Source organism: Polyodon spathula, chromosome 29 (genome assembly GCF_017654505.1).
Source record: "Polyodon spathula isolate WHYD16114869_AA chromosome 29, ASM1765450v1, whole genome shotgun sequence".
Taxonomy (NCBI): domain Eukaryota; kingdom Metazoa; phylum Chordata; class Actinopteri; order Acipenseriformes; family Polyodontidae; genus Polyodon; species Polyodon spathula.
Window position 1 is genome coordinate 8,071,252 of NC_054562.1, and position 24,950 is coordinate 8,096,201.

At 46.1% G+C, this 24,950-nt stretch overlaps 1 protein-coding gene and 1 long non-coding RNA gene across 4 annotated transcripts; one reads left to right on the forward strand and one right to left on the reverse strand.

Annotated features, from left to right (window-relative positions):
- Positions 1 to 3,035: 3,035 nt before the first annotated feature.
- LOC121302072 (rho-related BTB domain-containing protein 2-like) lies at positions 3,036 to 16,813 on the reverse strand. 3 transcript variants are annotated; one of them, XM_041231877.1, is made up of 11 exons: positions 16,664 to 16,813; positions 16,234 to 16,339; positions 9,024 to 9,225; positions 8,174 to 8,277; positions 7,513 to 7,698; positions 6,138 to 7,111; positions 5,146 to 5,264; positions 4,526 to 4,676; positions 4,275 to 4,363; positions 3,748 to 3,853; positions 3,036 to 3,459 (listed from the first exon to the last, which is right to left on the reverse strand). In XM_041231877.1, the coding sequence occupies exons 2-11, from the start codon at positions 16,257 to 16,259 to the stop codon at positions 3,236 to 3,238; spliced, it is 2,181 nt and encodes a 726-aa protein (XP_041087811.1). In that variant the 5' UTR covers positions 16,260 to 16,339; positions 16,664 to 16,813; the 3' UTR covers positions 3,036 to 3,235. The 3 variants fall into 3 exon arrangements, with proteins under 3 accessions (XP_041087811.1, XP_041087812.1, XP_041087813.1); XM_041231878.1 differs by lacking the exons at positions 16,234 to 16,339; positions 16,664 to 16,813 and adding an exon at positions 14,800 to 14,989; XM_041231879.1 differs by lacking the exons at positions 16,234 to 16,339; positions 16,664 to 16,813 and adding an exon at positions 11,211 to 11,481.
- A 1,152-nt stretch (positions 16,814 to 17,965) lies between these two features.
- Positions 17,966 to 23,161, forward strand: LOC121302264. The gene is made up of 3 exons (XR_005947692.1): positions 17,966 to 19,264; positions 22,800 to 22,867; positions 23,006 to 23,161. It is a non-coding gene; the product is annotated as an uncharacterized LOC121302264 (long non-coding RNA).
- Positions 23,162 to 24,950: the final 1,789 nt, after the last annotated feature.

Genomic DNA, 24,950 nt, shown 5'->3' on the forward strand with positions numbered 1-24,950 from the left:
GAATACATTAGCTGCAGCTGTCTGCGTGATGTCTTCATTGTGTGACTTGTTTAATTTGAATGAATTTTAATAAGAATGTTACGCGCTGCTTCTTCTCTGGGTCTGATAATGGAATCGGCCACCCAGGCAGTGCGGTGCTGTGAATGGGAGACTTGGTGATGTTTATCCAAACCGCACCTGGATGGGTTATCCCGGGGTAACAGGATTTGGACAGAGAACGGGAGAGAGTCCTCTTGCCAAGTAATAAACTCTAATAAATTTTATCCGAACCCTCCTTTTTATAATACAAAGGAACTCTCTTCATGAAAATGTCTGTCATTTTTTTTCTTTCTGTCAAGTGTTTCTAAATCTAGCGCTATTAAAGTCAGCGTGTGAGTTTTTTGTGCTGTTTTGGGTGTCCAGTTAGTTACAGTAATCTGTGACCTTGTCCGTTTGTTTTCCCATTGCGAAGCGCTTTATACATTTTCCGATCAGTCCGACAACGTTTAGAAGTTAGAAGCCTCACAAGCTTTCACTGAAGCAAAGATCCACGCAAGAAAACGTATAAACACAGCACACGAGCTACACAAGCAAGAAAGCAGAAAGTTTGCGCTGCACTACGAGGAGGGCGTTTTCAAAGCATGGGAACTGACGCTGTGGAGTAAAGGTCTGGAACTAAACGCAGAAGAGCACACCTCGCTCTTATTAAAAGTGCATATTGAAGTAAAACAAGAAATACATTTAAGTTGCAGTGCGAAATAAAAGATTTATACTTGAAATTTGCAAAAGTGAGTATATTTACTCAAAATCCATTTCGAACACTTTGAAAATAATATTGTAAGTGACAGACTGACACATCTGACTAGCACGTTAGTTAACAATACCACTGTACAATACAGCATGACTCTGGTTAGCTATAATATAATAATAATAATAATAATAATAATAATAATAATAATAATAATAATAATAATTATTTATTATTATTATTATTATTATTATTATTATTATTATTATTATTTTATAAAGCACCTTTCATCACAATGCGCTGTACATAAAATCACAAATAAAAACAGAAAATCTGAAATTCTCAAACATTAAATCCAATACAAAGCCAGTTTTCAAACAAATACGCTTTAAGGCGAGATTTCAAAACACCCCAGGATTCAGAGTCCCTCGTTTCTATGGGAAGGGCGTTCCACAACAGAAGGCCCGATCGCCCCCACTTCAGAATCTGGTCATGGGGGACAATAAGATTCCGACACCAGAGGACCACAAATTGCATCTAGGGGTGCAGACAAAAAGGTCAGTTGTGTGAGGGGGAGACACGCCCTTCAAAGCCTTAAAAAGTCATCAGCAAGCTTTTAAAATCACTTAACAGGAAGCCAATGTAAGGACCCCAGAACAGGGGTGATATGATTACCAGAGCGAGACCTAGTGAAAACCATGGCTGGAGCTGTGCTCCGAGCACAGCAGTGACAGCACTGGGCTCATTCAACGAGCTCTTTCGGAATCCCCGCTGTCCGAGTGAGCATCAGAGGCATGAGTGTCGTCCGTCTCCTGATAGGTTACTATACTGAAAGTAACTGAAAGTTACTATATTGAATCTGAGCAAACATTCCTAACTGATATTGGTAGAGCACACTTTCACTCTTAACAGACTTCAGAAAGGTTCTGTTGATAATCACAATTAATATATATATATATATATATATATATATATATATATATATATATATATATATATATATATATATATATAAAATAATGGCTACTCTATACAATCTAAATGTTTCTAATATTGAATTTCTGACCTGCGTAATATTCTATTACATGTGTTAAATATCTAGAGCTGTTTCTGCTTATTTGCCATACATATTAACCAGTCCAAAAATTAGCCAAGGAACTGCTGCTGAAAATCCTTAAGGGTGCCTGGGGAAGCATATCAGTGCTGCACCTATGGGGTTCAGCGTAAAGTGCAACGCTAACATGCTCCCCCAATCTCACTTCAGAAAATCAGCTTTGACTAGTTTTTTTTTTTAATCAGAAACAGAACCAATGGTTGAAAAAAAAGGAAAATGATTTCTGGAATAACGCGAAAGCGTGCAAATTAACAACGTCCTCAAATGTGAGTGTAATTCTCTGCGGCTGTTTCTCATTAGATTGTGTGCCAAGTTCAGTAATGTTTTCTGAATGCTACGCAGTGCCCTGTAACTGCAATTCAAGAAGTGTAAAAACATGGCAGGAAGCCACCATTAAACACAAGATTTCAGTGTTCGATGCGCTACACACTGTGGGGAACAACCTAGACACTAACCTCAGTACCCTGTACAGTCTAGATATATTCACACTGTTCCACTGGCCCTCAACCCACTGGTAAGACTTTCTTATGATCAATTTTCTGTGTGTTAGAATAGAGCCCTCACCACTATAGAAAGATACTCACAATATATCATCCACTACCTAGCACAGACAGGAAGCTTAACAATTATACACGCGGTGATCAATAGAGGATAAGGAGGCTTTCCTTCCCAAATGATGTTCAGTAGCAAGGCAGTGCTGACCTAACGACAGCTCCAGCACTGGGGCGGCCCCAGTGGGATGATGCTCCCGTGGTGAATGTAATCCCAACGCTGGCTGACACTGGCACAGTGGGACCCAGATAGAAATATTTTGTTCCCTCAGACTTGGGGGTCCAAGGGGTGTCAGGTTGATGCTCTGGAGGGGGGGGGGGGGGGGGGGGGGGGGGGGGGGGGCTTGGGGGGGACTTGACATGGCTACAGTGGGGACCCAGCTCGAGAATTTTGTTCCCTCAGGATCCGGGTGGGTCCAAAGTAGTGATCTGCTCGCAAGGGGGGGGGGGGGACTTTCATATTGTGAAAGTATCTCTCAAAACTTGGAAAGCACTGTACATTCTCCGGATCGTGACTACTGAAGAAGGAATCCTTTCCAGTAACCAGGGCTCCTGTCACCCAGTTCACAGACTAGTGCAGGGATTCTCTCTTTCTGAGAGTGACAAACCACCGGGAGGACTCTTCCGAATCCTTTCCAGTAACCAGGGCTCCTGTCACCCCAGTTCACAAACCAGCTGCAGGGACTCTCTTTCTGAAGAGTGACAAACACCGGCCAAGGTCACAGATCTCAAAGCCCAGGGCTGGCGAGCATCATTACCACCACAGCCACAAACCCCCCTTCCCCTCCCATCCCCACCCCCTTGGACTGTCTACCGGGAGAAGGCGGAGCTTCCGAGAGCCAATCAAACGACGGCAGAGGAGCTGTGGGGGGAGGAGGAGGAGGAGGAGGAGGAGGCGGGGGAAGGGGAGGCAGGAGAGCTCCAGAAGAGCCACTTGCGCTTGGCCTGTCGTTTCTGACAGAGGTAGTCCTCTTTCTCGCGCTCCCTGCGGGCTCGCTGGTAATGGTCGTCTTCCTTCAGGTACCAGACTGGCGGCCAGCGGTGCTTCTCAAAGTGCTCCTGGTTCTCTGAAAGACACAGAGGCGCAGATACGCTGTGAAAATGACCAGGCTGGACGTCGGAAAAATGAAAAACGAAAACACGCAGGAAGCATGACCACAAATCAAGCTTACATTATTTACAATATAACCAGAAAAAGGCAAAAGAAGAGCTGTGAACTATTGGCAGTGAGAAATCCTGAATCGTGCAACCTGACAGCTTTGCACAAGCTCAGACAATGCCTTTCTATTTGTGCTTCGAAAGCCATTTCCCACGATTGGAGCCCACGCCACTCCAGTGCAAAGCACGGTACGTACCGGAGGACTTGGCCTTCATCTCTCTTGGAAACTTGCGGCAGACGTTGTTGTAGTTGGTGCAGATGTGATGGAGGCACCAGTCTGTGAGCTGGTGAGCACAGTGAAACTGAGGAGACAGAGAAAGAGGGGGCGGGATGAAACGAAAACGACTTGAAAAGACGGATAATCACACGAGTCACGTGACAGCCAGTTACGCAAATAAATCAAAGCAACACATCGAGGCACGTTCCACGCACCCCGAATAGCATGTCTGGACATTTTTAGGGTGCGCCCTGCAAATAAGTAGAGTAGATTTTGCTGTGCTTCAATGCATATATCGGTTCAAATCATTCTGATGCATCTTGAGAAAGCTGGTTGCAGCAGGAGCCCTGTGATTGAATTCAGTTCAATGTAGTTTCTCATCCTGACAGTGGGATGAAATATGATGCACTCCTACCTAATCTGCATGTGTGTCCCTTAACATTCCCCCCACTGTGCTGATAGCCCCCCATCCCCGCCCCCCCCATCCGAGACGCAGCACCCCCTACCTGCGCCATCTCCAGGTACACCAGCACATCTCCATCGATGTCAGCTCCCATCAGCGCTGACTCCATCAGCATTGTCACTGTGTACAGCTCTGCAACACAACAAAAAAACCATCGTGAGACTCCAACACAAGCACACACCACCCACCATCACCAGACCAGCACAGCACAGAGCTCTGCAACACAAGCCCTGCACACACACACACACACACACACACACACACACACACACACACACACACAAAACGGCGTACCTGTGAGGGCGACGAGGTGCGGCAGGCAGAGGCGGTTTGCCAGCACTATGAGCTCCATGGCATCGAGGTCAGGCCGCGAGCAGAACTGCCCCGTGTACAGATACTCCAGCACGGCCCGCATGCAGCTCCGAGTGGTGTTGGGGAACAGCACCTGCAACACAAACACGAGCACCGTGCCGTCCCTCTATCACAGACTCAGGGGACACACGTTGAGTACAGCACAACTTTAACGACAATGGGGAAAACGCTGAAATGACCACAGTGGACTTCTTGCCCACCTTAGTGAGACGGTCGCCTCATAGATATTTTAGGGGGCATCAGGAATTTATACCCTGAGAGCAGTGGCATAGCCCTGGGGCTCCACGTCCATCTTTTCTACAATGTGTTATTTCTTTGGACGGGGTGTATTATCGTATGGAGTCAGGGACCAGCCACAATAGCACACTGTACTGAAATCTTTTAGATAGAAAAAGGCTTAAGCAGTGTATCGAAATGCAAGCCTGTGTGTTATTATTTATCTGTTAATACATAACTATTGATGCATTGGTTCACTTCCTTTTTCATACAGTCTTTTATAAATTCTGGAAACGCTAAACGAAAGTTTGGGGGTCGGGACTCACCTCCTTCGTGGAGCTCTCCATGAAGGGACCCCCGAACATGGCAGCCATCCAATCACAGCTGGAGATTAAGAGGGGCTTGTGAGCGAGGATCGTCCCGTCGTCCAACTTGAAGACCACATCTGAGGAGAGGGGAGCAGCACATCAATGCTGCTGTTCACAACGAGAGCCAGGGCTGCTGCTTTGAGTTTAATTTCAACGTCTAAATGTTGCAATTTTTTAAGGAGCATCTTTAACCAATCAGAAAATCCGTTTTAAGAAGCCTTTTGATAAATTTTCGCAGCAGTGTGTGTGTGTGAGTAAGACTATACCGCTGTGGACAAAAGCATTGCACCCCCCTGTAGAACGAACTTGCTTTGTGAAGTCGAATGAAAACCTGTTGAATAATGTTAAAATATTCAATTGCACACCGCTTTGTAGTTTCCCACATACTTTAAAATTTAAAAAACGTGGCATTTCGAAATCTAACATGAAATACTGTACTACAATTATGGCTTCTGGTAGACTTTTGCGATGTCGTGTTGTAGTTTCTTTGATTACAGGATTTTAAATACAAACCTAAATGATGTTCATATAGTTGTTAAATTGTCTCAGTCCTAAAGTTGCAAACTATCCCACACCAAGGATTTTAATACACAGCAATCAGCGTCAGGCAATGCTCTAGATATGCGTGTAAAACATAACGCCATTATAGGGAGCCAGACAGCCACCTCCAGACGTGTCAAGCAGACGATGTGCCATCTATCTATCCATCAGAGTAATGCCTTTCTAATTCGCAGTTTAAACACACTAGGGCTTGTTTTGTTTGTTTGTTTTAAGCAAAGTAAGCATCACTATAAAGCTTTCTGTATAAATTGTGATCGGTAGCCCAAGGGCAGCTACAATGGGACAACTGTACCACAGCGGGTAGCATTCACATATTTTGACATCAGAATTGCAGCAGTGCCAGTGTGCCAATGGGCAGTATATCTTCCCGGGTGGCTTCGTTGCCTCACCGGAAAAGGTTCCCTTGGCCAGGCACTCCTTGACCCGGTTGGTACGGCGCACGTGGAAGGCCTTGGTGATCTCCTGGTTCATGAAGCCCTCATTGTTGAGGATGTTGGCCACCATCATGCGCAGGTCGAACACCTCCAGCAGCTCGGCGATGTGCGCGATGTGCATCAGCCTCTTCTCGCGCTCGTCCAGCTGACCCGTGTACAGATAGCGCAGGACTGCGCGGAACGGGGCTAGCTGCACCGAGGGGTCCATCTTTACCACAGTCATCAGACGCGGGCTGTAGGTCACGGGGTCATCCACCAGCTCCTCCTGGATGCTCACGAAGGCCCTGCTCCAGGAGGAGAGCAGCCGGCCCCTCCTGCCGCTCTCGCGGCTGTCCCCTATCAGCGTCCCGTCGCTGGTGGAAATCCTCAGGTTGGAGCGGTCTCCATCGTCACTGCTCTCGCACACGTCAAAGCTGGCAGCCCTCATGAGAAGATCCCTGCCGGTCAGGTTCTGGTTCTGAAATTGGGTTTGGAGACTCCCCCCATTGGGAGAGCCTGCAGCCCCTGGGCTCAGGTCCATGAGGAACAGGTCATAGAACTTGGAGGAGGAGGTGGAGAGGTAGATCTTGTGAGCGAAAATGCGCTGCTGGTCCTGCAGGATGAGGATGACGTCGGCGCAGAGAGGGTCTTCCAGCAGCCTGGCCGGGTGCTCCTCGCTGGTGGACGGAGGCTTGGGCACCGTGATCATGGGCGGAGGGGGCTTGGGCGGCAGGAAGGGGGCTTGCAGCAGGGGCCTCTGTACGTTGCGTAGGTGGGACTTCCAGAACTGCAGGTGGCGGCGGGAGATGAGGGCGGCGCGGATGGCGTTATCGAAAACGTCCTTCACCCCGAACTGCGCCACCACGCTGGTCTCGTAGTAGGGCACCCCCAGCTCCTTTGCCAACTCTCGTCCCTTCTCCGGGGCTAGGATCTCGTTGGACTTGATGGGTCTGGGGTGGGGCGAAACACCCGATTGATTATAAGAATACATTTACACAACACAATCTATATTACAACCCAGCATCACTTTTTTGTAGTAAGGAGTAGATACAAGTTTTGAGAATCTGTTTTAAGACTGGACAGCATTTCAAATTCCATGCAGTGCATGTGCTGTCATTGTTTTGTGAGTGGGAATGTGCAGTGGAGGGTTGGCATGTGGTAAAGATGTGATAGTCATAGCTTAATGCCATGTACGACTAGCTCAGGTGACCCTTTGCAGGTGCACCTTCTATTGGCTGAGGGGCAAAGCACTTGGAAGAGGTTTTTATCAGATTAGATCTGTCCACTCTCATGAAACATCGCCTTCAGAGGCTCCCAGGAAGCCCCACGATTGAGTGCAATACCAGCCCACCTGGCTAGGGGGCGTCGTGCCCGGTTGACGGCCTCCAGGTCTGCGTAGCGGAGATCCAGTTGGCAGCCCACCAGGATGACAGGCGCTCGGGGGCAGAAGTGCTTGATCTCTTGGTACCACATGGTCTTGACGTGGTGCAGGGAGTTGGGGTTCGCGATTGAGAAACACAGCACCACAACGTCCGACCTGGGGAGAGACGGAGCGAGATGAATGGGAGGATCAAGAGCTCTTGCAACCCCTTCATTTTTATAGACATTTAAAAAACTATTATTTTAACTCTGGGTGCCAGAAGTTTCAGAACAGCGTTCATCTAGACTGTCTCATGAAAAGCTAGACTGGGACAGGCTTTTCTCCACCATCCATGCGTTGAAAATCTTATACACAGCAAAATATGAGCAACAGGAGTTTTCTATTAAAATGTCAAAGGTGCAAGCCAAACTGGACTTAAATGCAACATTCATACCAAAATACTCCCAGTGCAAATGAACAACGTGACTTATTTCTTTAGTTTAGCCATTTCAATACGCTCCGAATTCCCAGCACTTAATCCTGTATCATTTGTAATAGATCGAGTAGGCTTCGAAACTCCAAGAAAAGACAACAAATCCCTTACTTCCCGAATCGCGTCAAAATCGAATTTCAGAATACGAGCCAGCAGTACCTTCCGTAGGCGAAGCGCCGGTCCTTGTGGTGATCCCCGAATGTGTCCCAGAGACGCAGGGACACGCTGACCTCATCAACCACGTCACGGGACCGTTCCAGGACCTGGCCAACGCAAAAAAAAAAAAACATCTTTAACCAGCGATTCAGTATCCCCAATTTGAATGTCATTGAAAGTCACCCCAATTTGATCCAAGGTCACCTCTTTGCACCTAACTTTACCAACCTCCTCAACGTTGGAGTCAAGGCCCAGTCTGGACTCCATGAGCGTTTCACCAGCAGGGGTCGCTGTAGCGAACAATCCCTCCCTAACACAATGCAGATGATCCAAAGCCAAGATTGTCAACTTGGATCTGATTATTTGTTTTCAGACGTACGGACTTCAAAGATATACATCTTTTTAATGGCTTATAACCTTTTTCTAATCCCTGATCTGTAACTATGAATAAACTCAACAGTGCTGAATTTAGAAAGCCTCAAAGAAACTTCAATGAAGGACGTTTCAACTAGAAGTCTTTTTCAATGATGGAATGGCAGAAGATTCGCTTCACACACCATTTTTTGGCGTGTGGACTCCACCCCTGACTGATAAAGCATGAAAGGTCTCTTAATGGTTCCATTAGGATAGGTGATTATCCAGGAATGGGACATTAAGCTTGCAGAGGTGTAAGGGGTTAATCAGTCAATTTGGCATGCATTCTTGGTATATGTAGTGAGTCTCAAACCACTCCAACATTTGAAGACACTGAAAACACCTTCTAGTCAAAACGTTTGTCATTTTCTAGCCTGACAAACACTTTTAAGCCTACAAGCAGGCGACCAATGGGAGGGTTGTGGGCGGGTTCACTGACCTCCTGGCAGACGCGGTATTGGTCGATGGCCCAGACTGTGGGCACGTGCGTGGCGAGCATTTGGTACTGAGTCAGCGTGGCATTGCACGCCCGGGCACAGATGAGGCGGGTCTTCCCGACGGCGTTGTCGCCGACCACCACGCACTTGATAGTTTCAACGTTTGGCCTTTCATAGTCCATGTTAGAATCCATCAACTGGGACCTGAAGGTTGAAAAACAGGAGATGAAAACCGTCAACAGCAGCAGAAACGCCCTCTGAAGAACTAGAAAGAAAACAGAGCTTGATTTTTGTGACACTGATCGCTGCCGTTATTGACTTCGCTAACAAGCGTCTTTGGATATTAAAGTCAAACAAAAAACCCGAAATGCAAGTAAAATTAAGCAAGGCTTCTGAATATCAACAGTGAAATGCAAGATGTTCTGGGGCAGTGGTCTATCCCTCCTTCTGCCCGTCTGTCTCACTGTACATGGTGCTCACAATAACCGGCATGATTTAGAACCAGTCTTCACCACACCTTGATCCCAGCCTCTGTCTGGGCTTTTCAGTTTAGCAAGAGAAAAAAATAAAATAAAATCCAATCTTCAATATTTTGTTTTCTACTGCTGCAGTTACTGCTATCTCTCAGGGATAAAGTGAAAGAGCCCTCCCTCTTACCTCCTCCCACTCACTGCAGTTCAGCACTGTGTCTCCCGGTAGGGAAGAGGCATGCATTATTCAGCAGGCTTGAACAATCTGTGCTCAATGCCAAGCAGTGCTGCCAACCGCAAAGGGAAGCTAAAAAAACAAAACCACGCACTTTCAATGCTGCCTAGCAACAGCGTGCCAGTGGCTGGAATTTACCTTCACAGGAGGCCTTCTTATTGCATTTCAGACCATTATTACAATGGACGCTGTTTGAAAGAGGAAGGTTCCTCCGCTCGCGGCTGCTGTCTTAACAATCACATGCTTTTAATAATCGTGTGATATATATTTGCCGTGGGTTGTGTAACACGGCCCGCGGCTCACGGATGCTGCCACTGGGACCGACACAAAAGCAGTTTGAAATCAGACTGGGTCGTTTCCATCAGCAGCAGACCGGTTTAATTTGGGACTGGAGCTGGCACTACCTCTCCAACCCGCACTGATGAGCATGTTTGTCCATTTAACAGAACTGTATAGCAAAAAAAGATATATCGGGCATAGGAAAGCAATGCATTAGTGATATCTGGAGAGAAAAACAATAAAACACCCATTCTACTGTCCCGTCTTGAACTGGGAATTTGGTGGGTAATTTTGCATGTACTGGAGTAGGAGTTATTCTTTTGCTTTCCAGCTAATTCAATATGAAATGATATTTCAATACTTAATTTTGAAAGAACATTCCAACCCGAAAGAGCCACGCTTGTCCCAGCACTACTGATTTAAGGGTTGCGCCTCGGAATTTAACCCTCGATAAGCCGTGCAATGGAATAACTGACCACAACTGGCATATACCAATCCCACTTCACTGCTGATTTCAATTCTTACATTTACTGGCTGAACCTTTCTTGCACCCCAGTGGTGCTGGTATTCCACATGGAAAGAAAATACAATATATTTTAGAAATATATTAAAAAAAAAATAAAGTTATGCAAAATATATGTTTCTGTGGATTTCACATGGTTCAAATTCACCTATTGTAAAGCTATAAATATGCACACCATATACAACATAATATAAATATATATATATATATATATATATATATATATATATATATATATATATATATATTAATAAACGTGCCCTTGTGTGTGAACGTTTCCCATCGTAAAAGCATTGCACAGAGGGGTCAATGAATCACAGGGAAAGCACAGCAAAGGGCAGGTAAGCATTGCAAAGCACAGCGAGGTCTGCTTTTAAATTATTTAATCTGGCAGAACAGGGTAAACTACAGTAAGTGCATAATATAAGCATCCACCGTTCATAAACACTGCGGAAAACCTGTACAGAGGCAATTCCGTTGTTATTTCTAGTGATCGTTTGCAACCCGGGTTTAATAGATAATGCATGTGCCCAACACTGATGCTGTAGTTTCCTCCACGGAAGAATTACAGCATGACGCGCATTCACAACACCGCCTTCTTTATTCGCTGCTAATTTACACTGTTTATATATACAGGTTTAATAAAATGGCAAACTGGGGGGAAAAAAAGTCATTTTCTTACCTCGGTCCCGGTGAAGAAAATGGTGGTTGATCGCTGTTGCTTTCGATATATTCCAATGTCTCGGGTTTCCAAGGAAACAGATTTTATTTCCCTTCTTTACATGGCCAGTTAGTAACCAGGAATAAACCGCTGTGTTCAAATATTAACCATTCTGTGCAGAACAGTGGGATCTCCGTCAAAGAATAAACCCCTTCAGCCAATTACAATAGTTGTTTATATCATTTGCAACAATTAAACACAAGACCGTGCCTATAATAATAATAATAATAATAATAATAATAATAATAATAATAAGCGATGCGCTATGCCTCTTTTTTTCAAATCCAATCTATAACCGATATTGCTATATAGATCAGCGGTCAAAAATCCAAAAATGCATTTGCAACGCGATCCTCTGCTGCGTGTTGAAAGCGAGTCTCTTTGCCAGGGTGACAAACGCCATTCTGTTATTTAAAATAATTGTATTTTAAGTGATAACTGTTCCTGACAAATATTTAATGGCGCAATTCACAACAGCAGTCCGAGTACACAGCTAATAAACGAACTGGTTATTAATAACTATCGCGTTCTGGACTTTGAACGGAATGATTTTGCATAATAACTGATTTTTCAGTAATTCATACATCATATTTATTTATTTATTTATTTTTAACGAAAATGAATCAAATCATTTCAGACTCTCCCTCTGTCTCCCTCGCCTAGACGCTGTGAAAGCTCCGTATTGCTGGAGGGGCGCTACAGTTCATTCACAAAAAACCAAAAACATTCCCCGCCCCTTTAGAATCCGAGCGCAGCGATTGGTTGAAACGATCCCCCAGTCTGTAACTGATTGGATTCTGTGGTTGTCCGTCACGGGAGGTGTGATAGGTAAGTGAAGGTGACGCGAGCGGGTCGTTGCAGCTGCGGATGATGTATGTTTAAAACGAAATCATTTAATAAATTATTATTATTATTATTATTATTATTGATTAAAAATATTAAGAACATAAGAACATAAGAAAGTTTACAAACGAGAGGAGGCCATTCGGCCCATCTTGCTCGTTTGGTTGTTAGTAGCTTATTGATCCCAAAATCTCATCAAGCAGCTTCTTGAAGGATCCCAGGGTGTCAGCTTCAACAACATTACTGGGGAGTTGATTCCAGACCCTCACAATTCTCTGTGTAAAAAAGTGTCTCCTATTTTCTGTTCTGAATGCCCCTTTTTCTAAACTCCATTTGTGACCCCTGGTCCTTGTTTCTTTTTTCAGGCTGAAAAAGTCCCTTGCGTCCACACTGTCAATACCTTTTAGAATTTTGAATGCTTGAATTAGGTCGCCACGTAGTCTTCTTTGTTCAAGACTGAACAGATTCAATTCTTTTAGCCTGTCTGCATATGACATGCCTTTTAAGCCCGGAATAATTCTGGTCGCTCTTCTTTGCACTCTTTCTAGAGCAGCAATATCTTTTTTATAGCGAGGTGACCAGAACTGCACACAATATTCAAGATGAGGTCTTACAAGTGCATTGTACAGTTTTAACATTACTTCCCTTGATTTAAATTCAACACTTTTCACAATGTATCCGAGTATCTTGTTAGCCTTTTTTATAGCTTCCCCACATTGCCTATGAGTGCTGTTTTATTCTGGCTATGCACTGGGACCAGGGTGATGAGGCTGCCAGTCCTGTTTATCCCCTGAGCCAGCCGTTCGAGAGGACAGCTGCAATTTCCAACGACAAGCACTTTGCATAGAACGACCTCATTCAACGCGATTTAAATCATCCTTCCTCGGTCTATCTTCACCTGCATGCTCTCTAATCCCGGTACCCGCGCTCCGCCGCGGTTGACCTGAACGCTTCTTTGCTGTAATTCCCGTTTCTTCACCCTGTCTCTCATCATTGAATACTGCTGCACCCGTGGCAGACCCTCTCTACAGCGACTCTGCAATCTGTGTTCAAATTCTGCTGTTGCCCCTTTACTGGTGAGCTGCTGATAAAGTCAGCTCTGAAAGCCATCCCTTATAAATTGATGTGGCTGGTCAATGCATTGATTCCTTGGTGTGACCATAGAGGTCTGTATGGTGATCACAGCACACCGACCAGCTCTAGAATGGAAAATCGCTATGAATACTCTTCTCATTCATTAAATTTGGTCTATTCACAAAATAACCCTGTGTTATTGTGCATCACGCTAGCAGCCCTCTCCAGTATAGTGATGCATATTGCATTGCAGCCTACACGTCGCGATGCATACCGAATTGGGACTGAAGCATATCGCTCCAGCCCTGTTGGTCAATACAGGGAAGAGACTGGCCCTCTGTACTGTGTCTCCACCCCAGCTCTCTGCGTTGGTTTCTCTGTCCCAGCAGCTGTGACTCAAGGGCCGCACACAGTCACCAAATAAGCCACTGGAGCTGTCTAATCTCCTGAGCAAAGCAGAACGCATTCCCCCAGTCAATCGATACTGGCTGAAGCTGCAGGCAGCCTGGCACTTATCTTGAGATGTCCGCAGTCTCACCGCATCCCATAATAATAGCTGCAGCTTAATGGGAAATAACTGGAACAGCGTCAGGGCGCTCGAGAGAACTCGAAGTGTGTAACTTTAGTTGTTTGGTTTTTGCGAAATTGACAGGTGTTCAAAAAAAAGGCATTAATTAAACTGAAGAAATACAGCCCTGGGTATCTTAATAGCTTTTGCCTGTGCGTTTATAATTGGCTGTATAACGAACACAAATGTATTACCAGTGTATTAACGAGACCCCCAGTAGAACCATACGCATTACCGTTACCAGCAATGGGAACAAATGTCGCCCAGCGCAGACAGTGGTCCTGATGCTTCGGCACACTGAGATTCTACATTCTGGATAGGAGTCTGTCTCGCTTGTTTGTGCCACTGTGGTTCAGCCTGGCCTCCTGTATACAATCCCCTGACCCAGATGAGCAGTGAGAGAGAGAGGACGCTGTCACAGTGCAGAGCGATGAGCGGGCTGTACACTCTCTCACACACACACACACACACACACACACACACAGATTTGTTTAGACGGTAGAACTGTGAGGGCAGTTATTGTTTCAGAGTTTGCTTTTTCTGCACTGGGATTTCTTAAAAAGGCAAAGTTTTTAACCCTGTTTCTGACAAACTTAAAAAAAAAAAAAAAACAGAACAACATTAATGTGTCACATGTGCATTCCTCAAGTTTGTTTTACAACATGAATACATACATACAGCTCTGGCCAAAAGTTGTGCATCACCCTATAGAATTAACACATTTTGCTACATAAGGTTAATTGAAACCTGCTGAAAACCTATTGATCATAACCTCACATGCAGCCCTGTACATATATACATATAACTACAAAAAGACCCCACACCTGGGCTGTACACCTTTCCAATCTATCCTTTATACAAAGACCTCAAATCTGGAAAGGACTCTCTACTTCACAGCATAGTGCTTGCAGCCCTGTATACTTTGCATAGCGCATTTTCATAATGCTAGTAAACCTGGCGCCAACACAGACCAGGAGTTCCAGATGCTTTTTTTTTCCTACCCGAGAGAGATTCCCAAGATGAAGCAAAGCCGAAGAGGAGAGGAGCGATATGGGCATCACCTACCGTGCCGTTGTGAAGAGCTGCATTGGATCGACTGGAGAAGCAAAGCGAAACAGACCCCTCCGACGCGGCACCGTGAGCAAGACGGAGCCTCATTTTCCCAGCAGGCAGTGACTGATGTCAGGACTGAGGTTACAGGTTAACAGCAGCACAAGCTAAACTGCTGAGGCCTGTGAAACAGCAGAGAGCCACACAGCTTTGTGCTGTGCAATAGCAGCAGAGCAGAGCCTCTCTCCCTCCCTCTCTCTCTCTCCCTCCCTCCCTCCCTCCCTCCCCCTCCCTCTCTCTCTCTCTCTCTCTCATGCACATACACACACACACACCCTGTGGAATTGCACTGACATGCTGCAGGGTGCCGCAGTGCAGGAAAGCAAAGCCGAAAGCAGCCTACTACACACAGACAGCCCAGGAGGATTCAGAACAAGTATGATCACCTTAGGGGTTTCTTTAAAGACTGCAGGGATAGACACACAAAGAGAGCACCACTCCCAAATGCTTGAATTGAAATCAGTGTGAATATAAGGTAGTGGATACATAACTGGCCCAAACGAGCGTCTCAACCATCGCTCAGAAGAGCCAGGCTTGTTTACACCAAACAGCTATAGAGCTTTTACCATCATTGAGGACATGTAAACATGAACACAACACCTCTGATAGATTCACTCAGCCCAGCCAGCCTCTCCATGCTCAGCGACTGTTCATTCGACTCGTCAAACAGTTCAATCGATGAGGCAGACTGGACTAGAGTAACTGTAATCATCTATTTGTGACTTGCCATCTTGTGAACCTATGAACTGTAAATCCGATAATCAGAAGTTACCAGGTCTTACGACCTTACAGTTCCATTATATATCGGGAATTCTCGCTGTGTCTGTAAATCAGTTACCTCTCAGCTTTGACACACACACCAGCCAGCTCGTAAATGTTACACATTAAGACCCTCGTTTCGTATAAAGATTAACCTCATGTGCCCGAGTAGCGCCCTGCTCCTCTCCCTCCCCCTCTCTCTCATCTCCACCTCCCTCGATTAATGACGAAATGCCCAAAGTCTGAGATAACCCACTTCTGTGCTCCATCCTTCAAAAGAATTCAACAACATTGTCACTGCCCTCTACCACCCTCTGTTGTAGACTTTTTAGGTAACTTGTGACAGTCATCTTGCTTTGTGCTTCCTGATCCCAAGAAATCATGTGACCGCATGGCGTCGACCAGAGTTGAAAGGTCATAATAGCACATGAATTCTCAAAATCAGGAAGCAAAAAAAAAAACCAAAACATTTTAATAGCACAGGCCTGGTAAGCAAGATCAAGCGGCAACTTAGAAAAATTATAACAATTTCAATATTAGAGAATCCATTTCATAAAACACGACAGCGGAAAGAAAAACTGTTTAAACTGCAATAATAAAGTTCCAGAGAGAAGGTGTATTTGGATTTACCTGAACAAGCCAGTGGCCAGGATCATGATTGATCTGTTTTCAAAATCTCAGCCCCCAGTCAAAGTGATTAATCAGAGGCTGGGTGGGTCTGCCTGGGATCAGGGCTCTGAAAAACAAAATGCATGCAGACTTTAAAAACACTGAGGTACAGTACCTGTGGTTAGATAAGCAGCCATCTCATAAACTGAACAGTATGAGATGAACCTCAGAAGCTGTTCACCACGGCACAGCCTTGAAACACAATACCTGCTTACTGTAAACAAACAGCAGATTAACAAGAACAAAGAGCAAACCAATCACTGCACCAGCGTGCACAATTAACCCCTGCTGAGCATTACTGTGGTAAAGGACAAAAGCAAAGTGAAACTAAAGGAACAGTTGCATAGCAAGGGAACTGCACAACGAAAACTCAAACTGGGTCACAACACACTTTGAATTGGAAAGCCACAGTGTCCTGTACAAGTGCACGCTCTGGGCTGGTTTCACAGGCCCTGGTTAGCACTGATCTGGGATGGCTCAATGTTAGGTTTAAGCAGTCATGAATTAGAATCCCTCTGTTTCCATTCTGCAAAAAAAAAGAAGAATCAGTTTAAGGTGACACAAACATCTCCCTCCCCTCCAGTTTGTGAAACTGCTTGGCATTGCAAAGCTGAGATTTTCATCACAGGCTTATCTGCTCCCTGTAAAATGTTGTCAGAAACACCTCGAGGGAAACAAGTTTCACTGTAATCCCCTTACACCATAAATACACAGCAAAGAGGAACCCAGCTCTGGTATGGTGAAGCATATTACAAAATAACATGGCAAACAATGTTAACTGTGTAGTGTAACCATAGGGAAACAGATTTAGCATGCTTTTACAAACAGAGAGAGCTTGTAGAGGAATGTGAAACTTTTCCTTCTTACCAACCTTTTCAGAGTTGAAATCTTGCCTGCAGTCCCTCCAGGATTCCTTGTTGAGCAGCAAGCTCCCTTTCTACCTTTCCACATACAGCAGGTGCAATCCTGTACAGGTCATGTGACCCGGGCAGCTCAGCCACCCCTATGCGCACACACATGCACACACGCACACACACACACACACACACACACACACACACACACACACACACACACACACACACACACACACACACACACACACACACACACACACACACACACACACGCACACACACACACACACACACACACACACGCAAGCACACACAAACATATTGCCTGAAGGATGTGAAACTCTGAAGCTGCTGCTGGACATTCTGCTGCTCAGGGGTAACTAATCACACACACTGCACCAGCAAGCACACTTCTTCAAACTCGTTAGTGCAGATAATGATACAGCTGCTATCTCCCTTTTGCGTGTCAGTTTCCATCGCTCGGATGACTGGCACACTGATGGGATGAGAGCAGGTATTTTTTGCCTGCATGGTTATATTTTCCCAGTTTGCCATGTTTTTTTTTTTTTTAATATGCTTTACCACACCTCTCTGGGCTTTACTGCCTGCCTGTGCTTTACCACGTTTTACTACACCTAAATAAGGGAAGATAGTCACAAACTTTGTTTAAGAATGTTATGTTATTTATTTTAGTTTTGCTCTATATAATCTATTTTAATATACTGTTTTGGTTTCTTATGACATAACCAAATGAATCTTATATATAATATATATATATAATATATATATATATATATATATATATATATATTCTGAATGTGCAAAATGGTGTCTGTGCGCAAGTGCGCGTTATTGCAGGGAAAGCGGCGGCGCTCTGCAGGGTCGGTTGGGTTTTTGCATGCAGAAGAACAGAGACTCTGTTACTGTGAAAGCCTGCTGACGCATTTACCGGGACACGGGAACGGCACTGTGTGCGTTTGAGATTCATCCGCTTGAAGAGGGGGTCACAGCGGTTCAAAGAGGGTGCTGTCTTGCTCTCCGATAAAGCCCAGAGATGCACGGTAAAGCAGATTAAAACACGGCAAACCAGGGATAAACCATGGTAAATACACAATAGAACTACGGGAAAAAACAGATTTGGGGGACGGGGGACGGGGACGGCATCTTAATCCATTAAAAAAAAAGACGTTTTATTTTCTACTGCAGAGCCCGCCTCTCCCACTAGGTGGCACTGCAGACAACAGTACAGCAGACAGATCAGCCAATAAATCTAAGAGGAAGTTAGCACAGCTGCAGGGCCTCATTAATGCTGCTGTTTTTCATTTTTTTTCTATCCCTTGATAGTTTTGTAGGAGTTTATATTCACTAGTCTACTGAATGAATACAATGCCACAGACCCACCCTCGGGTAGCTGGCAGTGTAAATATTTCACAAGACTGCTAATGTTTTGCTGTTGATTGAGTCAAGGGTAGCCCAGTATGGTGGATTTGGAGGAAGGTAGTTGGAGGGCATTGAATCCACTGAGCCTAAAAACAAAGAAGATGTTTTTTCAAATCTTAAAAGGACTTGACAAACTAAGTTCACTCTAGCGCAATACTATTAGCGCAGCCAGAAGCCAGGACAGTGCGAAGGAGACAGTTCTTTACACAGAGCGTTGTGAGGGGATGGAATGGGTTACCTGGCCATGCTGTTGATGCCTGAGTTCCTGTCAGACCCAACTTGACACAGTTTTAGGATCAATCAGCTACTGGGAATGCTGATGGTGATGAATGCCCTCCTCTCGGTCCTAAATGTTCCTACAGTGTGTTCACAGGTTGAGTATAAGAACATAACAGAAATCTGTAACATCAAAACAGGTTTGATCCCTCCCTGTAATTCAAACAAAGAAAATAGCAGCGCACGCAATGATAACGTGGCAGCTATTTTATTCTGTGGTTGTAAAAAGAGCTGAACTTTGCCTGTTGTTCGCACAGTGAAGTAGTTCAGTGTTGATCTTGGACGTGAGGACAGTGCGCTCTCTCTCTCTCACCTGACTGGGACGTGAACGCGGGAATTCCTTCACCTCTCAGGACTCCACGCTGCTCCACTACCACGGGAGAACCTTTAAACGTGTTCATTAAATAAACCAAGACTCTGTAAGTACACGGATCAGTAACACAAGCGGCTTTAAAAAAAACGGTTTTATGATGCTAAGAACGGTAGAATTATAGTGTTTTGCATTAATAGTGCGTGTGCTTGCGTGTGCGTGTGTAGGGACAGCTGCACTAGAACAAATACATTAGACATCAAGCCTGATTTTGCACTACCCATAGTTGTTTTGCATTGTCTTTGCAGTTGAACCAGTGCAGCACCGCTCTGCTAATGGTGTTGTCACACGCATCTGTTTCGATAAGCATGACGGTTATCTGAAGATAAGATTAAATCCCTTTGCAGCTCAGGCGTAGCAGCATCGCTCCTTATGCAACTACCTTCCCTTATCGTCTTGAAATTACCAAGCAGTCTACTTCTGAAGATGAAAATAATAACTAAGATGTCGGGTTCCTCTGCCAGATGTTATGTCTTTACCCTGCTCCTTAATAATAATGAGCGCTAGCCTACACACTCCACTCTCAGCACTGTCATTACCAGCTCCTTAATAATAATGAGCGCTAGTCTACACACTCCACTCTCAGCACTGTCATTACCAGCTCCTTAATAATAATGAGCGCTAGTCTACACACTCCACTCTCAGCACTGTCATTACCAGCACCTTAATAATAATGAGCGCTAGTCTACACACTGCACTCTCAGCACTGTCATTACCAGCACCTTAATAATAATGAGCGCTAGTCTACACACTGCACTCTCAGCACTGTCATTACCAGCACCTTAATAATAATGAGCGCTAGTCTACACACTGCACTCTCAGCACTGTCATTACCAGCACCTTAATAATAATGAGCGCTAGTCTACACACTGCACTCTCAGCACTGTCATTACCAGCACCTTAATAATAATGAGCGCTAGTCTACACACTGCACTCTCAGCACTGTCATTACCAGCACCTTAATAATAATGAGCGCTAGTCTACACACTGCACTCTCAGCACTGTCATTACCAGCACCTTAATAATAATGAGCGCTAGTCTACACACTGCACTCTCAGCACTGTCATTACCAGCACCTTAATAATAATGAGCGCTAGTCTACACACTGCCACTCTCAGCACTGTCATTACCAGCACCTTAATAATAATGAGCGCTAGTCTACACACCGCACTCTCAGCACTGTCATTACCAGCACCTTAATAATAATGAGCGCTAGTCTACACACTGCACTCTCAGCACTGTCATTACCAGCACCTTAATAATAATGAGCGCTAGTCTACACACTGCACTCTCAGCACTGTCATTACCAGCACCTTAATAATAATGAGCGCTAGTCTACACACTGCACTCTCAGCACTGTCATTACCAGCACCTTAATAATAATGAGCGCTAGTCTACACACTCTCACTCTCAGCACTGTCATTACCAGCACCTTAATAATAATGAGCGCTAGTCTACACACTGCACTCTCAGCACTGTCATTACCAGCACCTTAATAATAATGAGCGCTAGTCTACACACTGCACTCTCAGCACTGTCATTACCAGCTCCTTAATAATAATGAGCGCTAGTCTACACACTGCACTCTCAGCACTGTCATTACCAGCACCTTAATAATAATGAGCGCTAGTCTACACACTGCACTCTCAGCACTGTCATTACCAGCTCCTTAATAATAATGAGCGCTAGTCTACACACTGCACTCTCAGCACTGTCATTACCAGCACCTTAATAATAATGAGCGCTAGTCTACACACTGCACTCTCAGCACTGTCATTACCAGCACCTTAATAATAATGAGCGCTAGTCTACACCACTCTCAGCTCGCCAGCGCTGTCATCTTACACATGGAGGGGCACTGGTGCACAAAACCAAACTTTTACTGAACAATCTCTGATTTCATGTTTGGGAGCGGCTGAGTCTAATTTAAAGAGAGGGGATGAAAGCGTGTGCTTCCCAGTTATATATACAGTGTTTACACTGTTCATCCTCATCAATCCATTGATGTAATCGCCTGCTTCTTTCATCGGGGGATAGTCTATAGTCAGCAATCTGCGTCTGATTTATCTTCCACCATCTTCTCTCTGTCTCCTCTTTCTCCTCTCGGTCCATCCACAACACTTCTCTTCATGCTTTCCACCTGCCCTTCCCAAATGATCTTCAGTGGCAATGCAGGCAGACAGGGGCACTGCAATGGCAATGCAGAGAGACAGGGGCACTGCAATGGCAATGCAGAGAGACAGGGGCACTGCAATGGCAATGCAGACAGACAGGGGCACTGCAATGGCAATGCAGACAGACAGGGGCACTGCAATGGCAATACAGAGAGACAGGGGCACTGCAATGGCAATGCAGAGAGACAGGGGCACTGCAATGGCAATGCAGAGAGACAGGGGCACTGCAATGGCAATGCAGACAGACAGGGGCACTGCAATGGCAATGCAGAGAGACAGGGGCACTGCAATGTCAATACAGAGAGACAGGGGCACTGCAATGGCAATGCAGAGAGACAGGGGCACTGCAATGTCAATACAGAGAGGCAGAGGCACTGCAATGGCAATACCATGGTTCTGTACTAAGTGATGGCAGGTCGCTACAATAGGCTGCCATTGACAGAATGCTACAGAATTATTCAGGATATATTTGCTGACATGCTGTACCATGATTATAAGCAATCCTAGCATGTCGTCATTATTACTAGAATAGCTATAAAATTCCAGCTGAAATCAATAACACGCATCCCACTGTGCAGGAGAGGGCTTCTCTCCTTGCTTTGATTTGGTAACAGGTTATTTTAGTCCTGCCAGATCCTTTTTTTTTTTTTAATTCTGCAGCCTTTATCATGCTGTTATGAATACTGCATAGAATCCAGTATTGAAATAGAGCCGCGTCTGCTCATTTATACACGGGGCTGCGTCTCTGCTCGCTGCCCTGTCCTCTGATTCTAGTTCACTTCACTAGTCTGCTGATCAGCGTGTTTCTCTGGGGTTCCTCTTGTCTTGCTCTTGTGTAACCGTGGCTCGTTGCCTTAATGACTGCAGTTCGGGCTCCCCAGTCTGATTTCAATCTGGTTCTGAGACCGGGCGGGGGCTGTGGAAAGAGTGAGCGCTGTCAGAAACGAGTTCCAGAAGCTGGCTATGTCAGACGTATATATATATATATAACGTGTATCAGCATTTCATATATTCTACTCATTCTATATATATATATATATATATAATATCTATTATATATACTGCGTCGTTTAACTGTCCGTAGAACAAACATGATGCGTAGATTTAAGTGGACGTCCTATAATCATAATGTGTAAGATGCATAGTAAAAGCAGAATTGCCAGTATTACCAGCATGGGGGATTTCCAGAGCAGATCCCCGTTCCTGCTCTCCTTCCCCTCTGACACAGTGCCCTGGCAGAGGCGGGCAGCACTAATTGAGCATGGCTCTGTGTTTGTGTGGCAGTGTCTATTATTTCCAGCTGCAGGATGGAAACTATTAGACTGATCGCTCTACAAGCTGCCCAGTGACTGGCTGGTGGGTGTAACACTCTCAGACTCACACAGCCTGACTCTCCCTCCCTCTCCTCAGTGCACAGCTGAGCCTCTGGATTCTACAAAGCAGAGTTAGCAGCAGCTGAATCAAGACGTTACACACCCGTAAGTACTGTACAGATCTTTCTCTTCTAGTTGTTTCTGGGGCAGCGCGTTGCCTCCTTGTTTTTTGTGGTGCTCAGGCTGTGACGGAGTTTCTTAGCTTCATCAACACTGAGAAAATAAATTTGTTTTCCAACATAGCTTTTTCTGTGGGAAACACAGGCTGGGCCACGCCCCCTCCTGGTCAGTCAGAGACTCGCAGGCCGGACCTCGCCCCCTTCTGGTCAGTCAGAGACTCGCAGGCCGGACCTCGCCCCCTCCTGGTCAGTCAGAGACTCGCAGGCCGGACCACGCCCCGTCCTGGTCAGTCAGAGACTCGCAGGCCGGACCTCGCCCCCTCCTGGTCAGTCAGACTCGCAGGCCGGACCTCGCCCCCTCCTGGTCAGTCAGAGTCTCACAGGTCGGACTTCGCCCCCTCCTTGTCAGTCAGAGACTCGCAGGCCGGACCTCGCCCCCTCCTGGTCAGTCAGAGACTCGCAGGCCGGACCTCGCCCCCTCCTGGTCAGTCAGAGACTCGCAGGCCGGACCTCGCCCCCTCCTGGTCAGTCAGAGACTCGCAGGCCGGACCTTGCCCCCTCCTTGTCAGTCAGAGACTCGCAGGCTGGACTTCGCCCCCTCCTGGTCAGTCAGAGACTCGCAGGCCGGACCTTGCCCCCTCCTTGTCAGTCAGAGACTCGCAGGCCGGACCTTGCCCCCTCCTTGTCAGTCAGAGACTCGCAGGCCGGACCTCGCCCCCTCCTTGTCAGTCAGAGACTCGCAGGCCGGACTTCGCCTCCTCCTGGTCAGTCAGAGACTCGCAGGCCGGACCTCGCCCCCTCCTGGTCAGTCAGAGACTCGCAGGCCGGACCTCGCCCCCTCCTGGTCAGTCAGAGACTCGCAGGCCGGACCTTGCCCCCTCCTTGTCAGTCAGAGACTCGCAGGCCGGACCTTGCCCCCTCCTTGTCAGTCAGAGACTCGCAGGCCGGACCTCGCCCCCTCCTGGTCAGTCAGAGACTCGCAGGCCGGACCTTGCCCCCTCCTTGTCAGTCAGAGACTCGCAGGCCGGACCTTGCCCCCTCCTTGTCAGTCAGAGACTCGCAGGCTGGACTTCGCCCCCTCCTGGTCAGTCAGAGACTCGCAGGCCGGACCTTGCCCCCTACTGGTCAGTGTGGGACACACAGATACGCAGGTTGCAGGAGTTACCACAACTGTAGGGGGGCGCCCCTGCTGCATGACTTGACAAGCTCAGCTTCTGAATAGCCGTGCATGTCCAGATACAAGAAGTATGGAGGTTTTTGCAAATGCATTCGAACACCTCAAGAGTTGTGACTTATATCCTTTATATATCTACCAGCATGAAAACCTCTGGGGGGAGAATTTCACTTACAGCTGAGTGATCGGTGATATAGAAACGCTAGGCGCTCAACCTGTGTGAAAATGTTAGAGCAATCACATTTTAAACTGCTAATGTTAGTAACCCCCCCACCCTCACCGGTTTGGCACAGTTTTGTAGACTTACTGTAATTGCTGCACGGCTAGCGAAGAACCAGAAGGCAGGCTGCCCAGTTCACAGACATGTTCAGGGAGAGGGGGAAGCTTATGTGTCTACCTTAGGTTATGTAAACAAACTGGCAAGCCAACAACGTCTGAAACCTCATCTACACATTTATGCAAGGTTAAAAGTAGCGAGCATGTATGTTAAGCATGTGCTAGAGATATCAGAAGGAAGCGGGTCAGGCATGCTGTATCTTAGCAGAAGGTCACATGGATACTGTGCTGAAGTACTGATAGTAGACTCTTAAGCTGTGTTTGCATTGCCATTAACCCTGTTCTGAGCCCCACTCTCAATGCGCTGTTCCATGGTTGCGCTGGCAGCCGGTTCATTCACGTTTCAACAGTAGCTCAGTGGTTATAGTGCTGGGCTGCAGTGTGGAAGGCAGTGGGTTTGAGTAGTTCAGTGGTTGTAGTGCTGGGCTGCAGTGTGAAAGGCAGTGGGTTTGAGTAGCTCAGTGGTTAGAGTGCTGGGCTGCAGTGTGGAAGGCAGTGGGTTTGAGTAGCTCAGTGGTTAGAGTGCTGGGCTGCAGTGTGGAAGGCAGTGGGTTTGAGT

Excerpts from the sequence above, each read along its gene's own strand:
- LOC121302072 (XM_041231877.1), bottom strand. The coding sequence starts at position 16,259 with ATGATCCTGGCCACTGGCTTGTTCAG. Across the intron at positions 8,278-9,023 it reads AATACCGCGTCTGCCAGGAG|GTCCTGGAACGGTCCCGTGA; the intron begins GTCAGTGAACCC and ends TGCGTTGGCCAG. Across the intron at positions 3,460-3,747 it reads GATGAAGGCCAAGTCCTCCG|AGAACCAGGAGCACTTTGAG; the intron begins GTACGTACCGTG and ends TGTGTCTTTCAG.